The sequence below is a fragment of the Gekko japonicus genome, unplaced genomic scaffold, assembly GCF_001447785.1.
Source record: "Gekko japonicus isolate JY-2015 unplaced genomic scaffold, Gekko_japonicus_V1.1 scaffold647, whole genome shotgun sequence".
Lineage (NCBI taxonomy): Eukaryota > Metazoa > Chordata > Lepidosauria > Squamata > Gekkonidae > Gekko > Gekko japonicus.
In genome coordinates this window covers 3,419-13,521 of record NW_015167072.1, presented here as the reverse complement: position 1 = coordinate 13,521, position 10,103 = coordinate 3,419, and the positions used below count along the sequence as shown (strand labels likewise).

General features: G+C 46.6%; 1 protein-coding gene across 2 annotated transcripts in view; it reads left to right on the top strand.

Annotated features, from left to right (window-relative positions):
- The window catches only part of MDFI (MyoD family inhibitor), a 65,661-nt gene extending 57,371 nt beyond the window's left edge, over window positions 1–8,290 (top strand). The window contains exons 4-5 of one of the 2 annotated variants that reach the window (XM_015412704.1): window positions 4,854–5,111; window positions 6,784–8,290. In XM_015412704.1, coding sequence (XP_015268190.1) covers window positions 4,854–5,111; window positions 6,784–7,040 — 515 coding nt within the window. In that variant the 3' untranslated portion in view covers window positions 7,041–8,290. Of the gene's footprint in view, window positions 1–4,853; window positions 5,112–5,811; window positions 5,885–6,783 lie in introns of those variants that run through there. The other variant, XM_015412705.1, reaches the window with a different exon arrangement.
- The last annotated feature ends 1,813 nt before the right edge of the window (window positions 8,291–10,103 follow it).

Here is a 10,103-nt window from a genome sequence, read left to right as displayed (position 1 = left end):
TGTCCCCGACCTTGGAGAAAAGAGGCAAGCCATTGAAGGGCGAGCCCCTGGATCCCCACGTCGGCAAGGCGGTGGACCAGCAGCTGGTGGTCGACCGTATCAATTGCGGCCGACAGATCTAACAACAACAGCGCCACCACATCGCCTTGATCCAGATGTCTATGGAGGTCGTCAGTCAGGGCAACCAACACAGTCTCCGTCCCATACCCCGGGCGAAAGCCAGACTGGAATGGATGAAGGACGGACGCGTCATCTAGAAAGCTAGAAAGAATGTGGTCCCTCCTTGAGAGACCCATCAACAACCTGGCTGCAGCATTCTGCACTGTTAGATCCCCCAAGCATGAGAATAGATCCACGTTCAAAAGTAAAGCAAGATTTATTTCAAAGACATGGTTGATCACAAACACACAGGAATTGATTGGAATGACGTTAGTCAGCAGTACAGGTATAATAAAGGAATTTTGAACAAGGTTTGGACCAATGGTCCCACTTCCCGCTGGATACGGGGAGATTAGAAAGGGCGCGAAGGTACATGAGAAAGTAACGCCCGTTTCTCTAAACACAAGTTCATTTCACACGGGTAAGTCTAAACAAGCATGAGTGCGAAGACATAACTCCCACTTCTCACCAGCTGGCGACCTTGGTTACAGCAGTTGCCTAAGAGGAGGAAAAATACAAGAGCAAAACAGGGGGGGGGAAAGGAAGGGACGTGAGATGTCCCAGCAGAGAAATGGCAGCTCGCTGACATGCACTAGCTGCAGCCTCCGGATTTGCGACAAAGGCAGCCCCATGTAGAGAGCGTTACAGTAGTCTAACCTTGAGGTAACCGTCACATGGATCACCGTTGCCGGGTTTAGTTTCAACCGGCTCAGTCTGAGCCATCCAGCCACAGCCTGTAATGCCCGATGTAGGTCATCCGGGGCAGAGTCCGACCGGCTGTCTAGCATCAGATAGAGTTGGGTGTCATCGGCATATTGATGACACCCAAGCCCACAACTCTGGGCAATCTGGGCAAGGGGGCACATGTAGATGTTAAACAACATCAGGGACAACACAGTCCCCTGAGGCACTCCACACTCAAGGGGATGTCTCTGGAACTGCTGGTCCCCTATCGCCACCCTTTGTCCCCGACCTTGGAGAAAAGAGGCAAACCATTGGAGGGCAAGCCCCTGAATCCCCGTGTCAGTGAGGCGGTGGGTCAGCAGCTGGTGGTCGACCGTGTCGACCACATCAGTGCTGCCACACCGCCCCGATCCAGATGCCTACAGAGATCGTCAGTCAAGGCGACCAACACCGTCTCCGTCCTGTGACCTGGGCGAAAGCCGGACTGGTAGGGATCGAGGACAGAAGCGTCCTCCAGAAAGCTCTGTAGCTGTAACGCCACCGCCCTCTCAATGAGCTTGTCCAAATAGGACAAATTAGACACCGGCTGATAGTTAGCCAATTCGGTCAGGTCTAAAGATGGCTTTTTCAAGAGAGGGCAGACCATCGCTTCCTTGAGTGCCCCAGGGAACTGTCCCTCTGCGAGGGACATGTTAATAATCTCCCACAGGGCACCTCGATACCCCTCACGGCCCACTTTAATGAGCCAAGAGGGGCACGGATCAAGGTCGCATGTGGTTGGACACACAGATACGAGCAATCTGTCAACTTCCTCCAGACTGAGTTGGTCAAAACACTCTAAACCCGGCACCAAAGACGTGCAAGGGGCCTCAAGTTCGCTCACTGTTTCAATTGTGGTGGGGAGATTGCGGCGGAGCACCGAGACTTTATCTGCAAAATAGCTCGCGAATGCCTCACAGCTGATATCCAATTCCCTAGCATTTTGTCTGCCCTGTGGCAGAGCTGTCAAAGACCAAATTGTACTAAATAATTGGGCCGGGCATGAGCTAGCAGATGCAATCGTGGCCGTATAGAAATCGGCCCTGCTGGTAGGAATCCTGCATTTTAATTACAACTAGCTCCTACGCTGGTCCCTTATTTAGACTCTGCCAGCCTAGCCACACTGATCCACACTATCGTTAACCCACAGATTGGGCTACTGTAATGTGCTTTGCATGGAGCTGTGTTCGGAGATACCTGGGAAGCTTCAGCTGGTACAGAATGGGGCAGCAAGACTACTTCCTGGGGTCAGCTACTTGGAACTTATGACTTCAGTGCCACCTCAACTGCACTGGTTGCCTGTTTGCCTCCAGGTCCCATTCAAAGTGGTGGTTATTATCTTTAAAGCCCTTCATGGCCTAGGGTCCTCATGCTTATTGAACTGCATCTCCCTGTGTACGCTCATATGTCAGCTACATCCTTCAGAGAGCCTTCTGTTTTTGTTGCCCCCTTTTAGGATTGTCTGTAACACAACAGTTAAGTGATAGGCCTTTTCTGTGGTATGTCCAGTCCTCTGGAATGGCCTACCAGAGCAGGTGCAGAGGGGACCTTCACTTAGTGCACAGTGTTGTTTCAGAAGGCATCTTGTGGAGAGTTACCTGTTTCAGCAGATGTGGGTGCATTTTTTTACCTGTGTGTGGGGGTTTTGATCTGTGAGTTTTTCATATTTTAATGGATTGTTATGTTGCTTCATGCCCTTGCAACTTGTTGCATCATCCATCACCTTAAGTCTAAGGGGGTAAGGTGGGGTATAAAGATTTAAATCAGTATCCGTGTGGCTTTTTACTGTATGCACATGCAAAAGATATGATTTTTCATACATGCATCTGGTATCCATGTAGGAAAAGAACCCAAGTTCAGACAATTAAAAGTACAGTTTGATTTAGTTGGTAGATTGGTCAGTTAAACTTTAAGTAGATCAGAGAGGGTCAATTTTAATTGATATGAGCAAGTTTTAACCTGTGGGCCTGAGAGTTAAGGACCTAATTAATCCTTGTTCTGGTGTTATTGTAATAAGGAATAAAATATGGAGATGCAAACCAGCTTATATCATTCTTCTCTCCTCCATTTTATCCTCACAACAGCTCTGTGAGAGGTGGATTAGGCACAAAGTGTGTAACTGCCCCAAGGTCACCCATCAAGCTTCCATGGTAGAGTAGGGATTCAAACATGGGTCTCCCAGATCCTAGTCAGACATTCTAACCACTACACTACATTGGCTACAGCAAGCTAGCAATGACTGATTTTTTTAAAATGCCCCCAAAGCCCTTTAGCGTTCCGGGGAGTGGGGTGGTGGTGGTAGATGCAGGGAGGGAAGGCAAAGAAAATACAGAGGGGATTGCTGTGTGGACACACCATTGCCGTTGCACTTGCAGCAGCAGTGAGAACTACACAGAAAATACTTGCTGTGTGGAAGCAGCCTTAGACTTCATTTCAAAGAGATGTATTTAATAAAATGTTGGCAATATGCAAATAGGTTTAATTTTAAAACATGTAAGGTAGACGATCAGCTAAATATGTCCCAGTTCTGAAACAATCTCTTTATTGTTGTGTATTCTACTTCTCTTTCTAATCATGAGGACTTAAATCCTGTATATTTCTGAGCAGAAATTCTAGGGATGCTGATAAACTATAAGCTACAAAATGGCTTCTGTCTTCATGCATCTTCAGTCGATCTCCAGATGACCAACATCAGTTGCCCTGGAGAAAATGGCTGCTCTGAAGCATGGATTCTGTGGCATTGTACCCTGCTGAGGTCCCTCTCCTCCTCAAACCCTGCCCTCCCCAGGCTCCACTCCCAAAAATCTCCAGGTATTTCCCAACCCAGAGCTGGCAACCCTAACTACATGTGCTACTGTGTTTGTGTTGTCAGGAATGGACAGACAACTAACCATGTTCCCACCTCAGTTCAGATCGCACAGTTTGGTGAAAATATTCTGATTTCTGAAGTCATAGCTTGTTATGCTTCTTAGTTATTGGGAATGTATGAATGTCTACAAGGGCACGCACTGTTACCATGCATTCCTGTCTTTATTTCTGGTGTCAGGGCTTAGATCTGACCCACCAGGGGCAGGCTCTGACACTCCCACAATGGCTCAGGAGAACCTGGACCCAAGCCTACCCTTCCCCCGCTGGCCCAGGCCGCCCCCAACGCCTCACTGGTCCTGAGCAGAATCAGCCTTCTATGGGCTTAAAAAAAATAATATTCCATGCAGCTACCAGGAGTAGCCGAATTACCCACATCCAGCTTGTTTAAAAATCTATCATGTGATTCAGCCCTGAGAGAGCTCCTTTTAATGTTAGCTGGATGGGTATTAGAAGGTCTTGCCCTCTGTCCTTACAAAGGAAAAAACGTGCAGACTACCAGAGTCATTGGATCTTGATTCAAGAAATGCAGGCATAGGTCACTAATTTGGACATGGTGGGTGCTGGTTCTTTGCATACATTTTGTTTCTGCCTTGCAGTTGATCAACACTGATCTTCTGTTTAGTGGTGAACAAATCTCATCTACAGAAGCACGCACACAGCTTGCTTCTGTTCTGGCTTGGGAGCAAAATGTGTTGTTGGACCAGCTACTGTCTTTTCCTAGCTAGCTTTCTGAGCCATTTCTATGCCATAGCTTGTGCAAACACTAACACAAAACACTGGGCAACTTTAATTTTTAAGTCGCAAAACCCAGTTTGGAGGTGGAGGGGGCAGCAGATGTGCTTGGCTACAGAGCCTAGGACACACATTATGTGCCTGGATGAGGAACAGATAACGTTCTGAAATATGCTTCATAAAAATGGAGAGGGGTGATGGGTTAAACAAACTGTGAAGTGAGAAATGGTTGTAAATCTCTGGTTCTCAAAGGAACAAACATAAAGGAGTTTCACATTTTGTCTGGCAAAGTTTCCGCTCATCTTAAGTATAATGTCCTAGATGTGTTGTGTCGCAATTGCACTCAGTTTGCTTCTCTCTGTCCCCAACAGGCCAGCCCCAGAGCCGAGTAATTGTCCAGACGCATCCAACTACAGCGTATACCCCTCTTCTACAAAATGGTGACCTTGGCAGTTCTAATGGCGAGGCTGGGAATGGTGTTCTATGTTCTGAACTCAGCTCTCTGTCAAGCTCCCAGAAGCCTCATCGGAAGCTCCAGTCACATCACTCCATCAACAGCCAGATCAGTAAAAAGAGCAAAGGCAGCTCCAAATCTGCATCATCTCAGATCCCCACTGAAGCACAGGAAGGTACCTCTCCCCACAGTTTATTATTTTGCAGCCACTGTTAAAATGCATTTGGTTCTCCAAGTATCAAAAAGAATAGAAAGAACCACTTCATCCGTCACACTGACAGTAGGAAACTGGTGACCCTGATTATAGCTTCATGTTGAGATTCCAGCTACATGGAGTGGGTCAAAGTAAGATTTGTTTGTGTTTACCAGGTACCTGTGACAAAAAAACATATTCCTGCCAGCAGCATTCCAGTCCAAGTACCACTTCAAGCAGTTACAAAGTCAGTAATTCACAGACAAAAATTGAGGTCCAAAGCAAAGCAGTCAGAACCTGTGGAATTTAACCATCACCCTCCATTTAAAGCCTTCCCATGGGAGGGTTTTTGAGGTCTGGGTCCACTATTCAGTTCAGTGTACCTTCTAGGATTACATGCACAGCCTATCCTGATACCTACCTGGGCACAGGTAGATGCAGGGAATTGCAAGAGGCCTGTTTTACCTGTGAAAACTGTGCATCATGCTTTTTGACATAGGGGCAAGGCTGTTTTCTTGAGCCCAGGCAATCATATGTTTAAGGAATGCTGTCTGGTCTAAAACAGGGGGAGGTCAGGCATACGGATTCCATTTCTGCTGCTTGTGGATCTCTTTGACATTTTCCACTTTTCTTCCAGCACAAATGTTTTAACTAGTACCATCTCATCTATTTCTTTATATAGTGCTTGTATGATATACCTGTGAGTATTAGAAAGCTGCCCATGCCCCCAAAGAGCAAGCCAAAAGGCAAGGCACAACTGAGAAAGAGCAGAGAAGAAGAGTATGAAGATGTGCAGGCAAATGATCACTGGATGTAATATTTATGGGAAATTTAAGACCTTGTTTTGAAAAATAATTAGTCCAAGATTCTAAGCAGGCCAGTATTCTACTTTTAATTGGAATTGTTTGTAAGTATTGTTGTAAGCCTCATTGAACCACAAGACAAGGTGGGGTATAAATGTTTGAATGTTTGAATGAATGAATAAATGAATATGGCCTAACAGTCATCCACCATCCTTTTGGCAGTTGCAGTAGTTCTGGCCTCTCTTGCCTCAAAGAGAAATTGGTCCTCAACTGTTTTGCTGTCTGTCTTCCTTTTTAAGAAAAATAAATCTATGATGGGCTCTGGTGTGGGGGTACAATGTTTAGTTGTAAGTATGTTCAAAAGGAAGGCTATGGGTTTAGGACTATGGCCTTGTCACCCCCCCCCCAATGAATAAGATTTCCTACTCGTAACTACCAGGTAGATTATTAAATGTTTTTCTCCCAGCTGTAATATTCCAGTAAAACCACACTCATTCACTTCCTTAATATGCTTTCACTTCCTATTATGATCAGCAGTGGTGCTATTCAGAAGCTGTTCAACATCTGCAGTGGCTTTGAGTACTGTTGCCAAACTGGTCCCAAAAACCTTGGGAGGGGGAAGATAATTGGCTCTTGTGAAATATTAATGCTACTCTTGGTGTCAGTAGAATTTTTCAGCAATACCTTTAACTCCAGAAATACCATGGCAGATTCTTTCTATGCTCTCACTAGCCACAATTTCTTCTGGCCCTCCCATTGGGGCCCAGTCACTTAACTTCCTTTCCTGTTCCAGCAGCCAACCTCACCTACCTGTTGCTTGCTCTCTGATACTCTTTTCTTTCTGCTTCCAGATTGCTGTGTCCACTGCATCCTCTCCTGCCTCTTCTGTGAGTTCCTGACCCTCTGCAACATCATGCTGGACTGTGCCACTTGCGGCTCGTGCAGCTCCGAAGATTCTTGCATCTGCTGCTGCTGCTGTGGCTCTGGGGAATGCGCTGACTGTGACCTGCCCTGTGACATGGACTGTGGCATCATTGATGCCTGCTGTGAGTCAGCTGACTGCCTGGAGATCTGCATGGAGTGCTGCGGTCTGTGCTTCTCTTCCTGAAACCTGGACCCAGATCTCATTCCCTGGAAGGCTCTCTGAGGGGAGGCCCTAGGTGAACACCTTGGCAATGAGGTCTCCATTGTCCTCCGCTACCAAATAATCAAGAATCAAAGACACTGAGGTTTGAAAAAGGAAATGAGTCTGCAGCAGGTGACACCTCTTGGGTCTGTTGGAACCAGTACTATGTGCTCAAAATTGCTTGGGAAAACTGGCAGCTCTCTTCCCGACCTATCACAAAAACCCTGAAGGATTCTTGAAGGACTAAGGGAAGGGAGGGGAGGATGTGCTCTCTCTCTCTCTCTCTCCCCCCCCAGCCCTTCTTCCAGACTCCTCCTGATGGAAGCTGGGGAAGAGCAGTGTTCCTGCTGCCTGAGCCAAGAGCAGGAGCAGAAGAGGTGCACAGCTGCCAGCCTTGGTGTTTGGCAGGGACCTCAGGCAGCCACACAGGGCCAGAGATCTCAGGCACTCTTCACTAGGTGTGTCTGGTCGGTGTACCGGTAATCTGTGCCAGCCGCTGCTGGCCTGTGGGCCCTGCTGCTATCTGCCTGTTGGGATTCTTTTGCTAGTGCTGGTGCTTATTGTTTGGCAAAAGTGCCTCTGGTGTACTGGTGCCAAGTAGTTGGCAGTCTTGCTGTTTCCAGGCTGGCTACTGAACATCTCAGGCGCCCAGGGAAATGGCAGGCTGCCTAGTGTACCAAGGGGAAAAAAATTATTTTCATGCAGCTGCTTTTGGCCTATTCTTGACGCTGTAGCTATGGCTGGATTCTGCCAGTGGCAATGATGAAGGGAAGCCAGAGCCTCAGCGTCGTCCCTAATGCAGTGAGAAATGGGCTTCTGAACAGTTTCTCTTCATTTGTCAGCAACTAAACGCTGACTTGTTCTGTGAGCTCTTTGATAGAAGCCATATCCTATCCTGCCTTCTAACCCCCGTTCCCCTCCCATGGGTGTTGAGACTTAGTAGTCCTATGTGACCGGAACTCATGGCTTGCTACCACCTATGGCTCGCTATCATTCCAGACCTTTTTTGCCACTTCTGGTGTCTGACAAAGATACTTTAGAAAGGCTTCTTTATAAACTGGGGACAATATATAGCTGCAAAAGAGAGGCTATGTTTCTGTTCCTTTTCCCACAGTAAACAAACCCTAGACCTAACACAAAGTCACAGCCTGGTTGGTATAATGTAAAAGGAATATTAGTCACATTAGTGACATAACAGTCCCCTGAGTGAGCCATCAAATTGGTAGCACACCCTGGGCCTACAGGGTAGGGTGGGGTGGGGTGGGGTGGGGTGGAGTGCTTACTGACTTCCATATTCCTTTTAGTGTGGGATGGGTTTATATTTTGTCTGTCTGTCTGTCTGTTACTGTAAATAAAAAACATTTTTCACTTCTGATCAGAGAATGGCTCAGTGTGGGATACTGGTGTTGGAGGGGAAGCAGCCATACACTGGTAAGGAGACTCTTCTCATCAGCATGGGAGCCAGCGTGGTGTGGTGGTTAAGAGCAGCAGGCTCTAATCTGGAGAACTGGGTTTGATTCCCCACCCCTCCTCCACACAAAGTTTTCTGGGTGACCTTGGTCTCTCAGAACTCTCTCAGCCCCACCTACCTCACAAGGTGACTGCTGTGTGGAGAGGAAGGGAAGGCGATTGTAAGCCACTTTGAGACTCCTCAGGGCAGAGAAGATTGGGGTATAAAATCCAACTCTTCTTCTTCGTCAGCCTTCAAATGAAATATTTTTGTACATGAATATGATATCCAAATACAAAATGTGTATGCCACATATCTTACTGAGCTATATACATGCTGTATTTTTAGCTGTCTGTCCCTTTTAAAATGTGGAGGATAATCCAACCGACAATTGCATACATCATACACAGTGACAAATTTTTTTTAGGCTGAACTAACATCTAAAGACAGAATTGATCCAAGCAGGGTCTTTGAGTAGCTGCCTTTCTTTTTTCTTTTGTCTTTGGACAGGCATATCTGAGATGGGTCTCTCTAGATACCTTTCCAGGATTATATGAAGCCTCTAAAAAATCTTTTCCCCACCCTCCTAATTGTGGATGCTGACATCTGTACACGTGAAACTACTTTATAACAAGTCAGACCATTACACATGAATACATATGAACCTGTCTTCTACTGAATCAGACCACTGGTCCATCAAGGTCAATATTGTCTAATCAGACTGGAGGCGGATCTTCAGGGCCTCAGGTATTTCACATCTTGTGTTGCCTGATCCTTTTAATTGGAAATGCCAGGGATTGAACCTGGGACCCTGTGCATGCCAAGCAGCTGCTCTACCACAGAGCCATGGCCCGTCCCCAATTGGTCCATTAAGATCAGTATTGTCTACTGTGACCAGCAGCAGCTCTCCTCTCACCTACCACCTGAACATTGTTCTACTGCTACAATGAGCCATTGTGCACAATGAGCCAGTATGGTGTAGTGGTTAAGAGTGTTGGACTAGTAACTGGGAGACCCGGATCTGAATTCCCATTTGTGCCATGGAAGCTTGCTGGGTGACTTTGGGCCAGTCACACACTCTCAGCCTATCCTCTCTCACAGGGTTGCTGTGAGAATAAAATGGAGGTGAGGAGAATGATGTAAGCTGCCTTGGGTCCCCAGTGGGGAGAAAGACAGGGTATAAATGAAGTACATGAATAAGTAAATCCTTTAGACGAGGTGGCAGAGATGAAACATGAGGCCTTCTGCATGGGGAGCAAATGCTCTACCAATGAACCACAGTCATCTCCCCTCTTCTCACGTACTGTGAGGGATGGTGGAAAGAGACTACTCACTTCAATGCATCCAGCAGTGTGTCTCCACGTCATTAATGGTGCTGATGAATTAAGGGCTGATTCCAATTCTGCAACTCTTCCATTTTTGTTTCTAAATCTTTGCCTTATTGGAAGCTCTTTCCCACAAAAATAAGAACTAAGAGACTTTTCAGCTGCTGAATTTCTTAAAAGCACTGAAACCCACAAATGAAACCATCATCTCGTTTCTTTGCCAATTTACATGTTTTGTATGGTTTGTTCTGCTGGATCTGATTTCAGGAA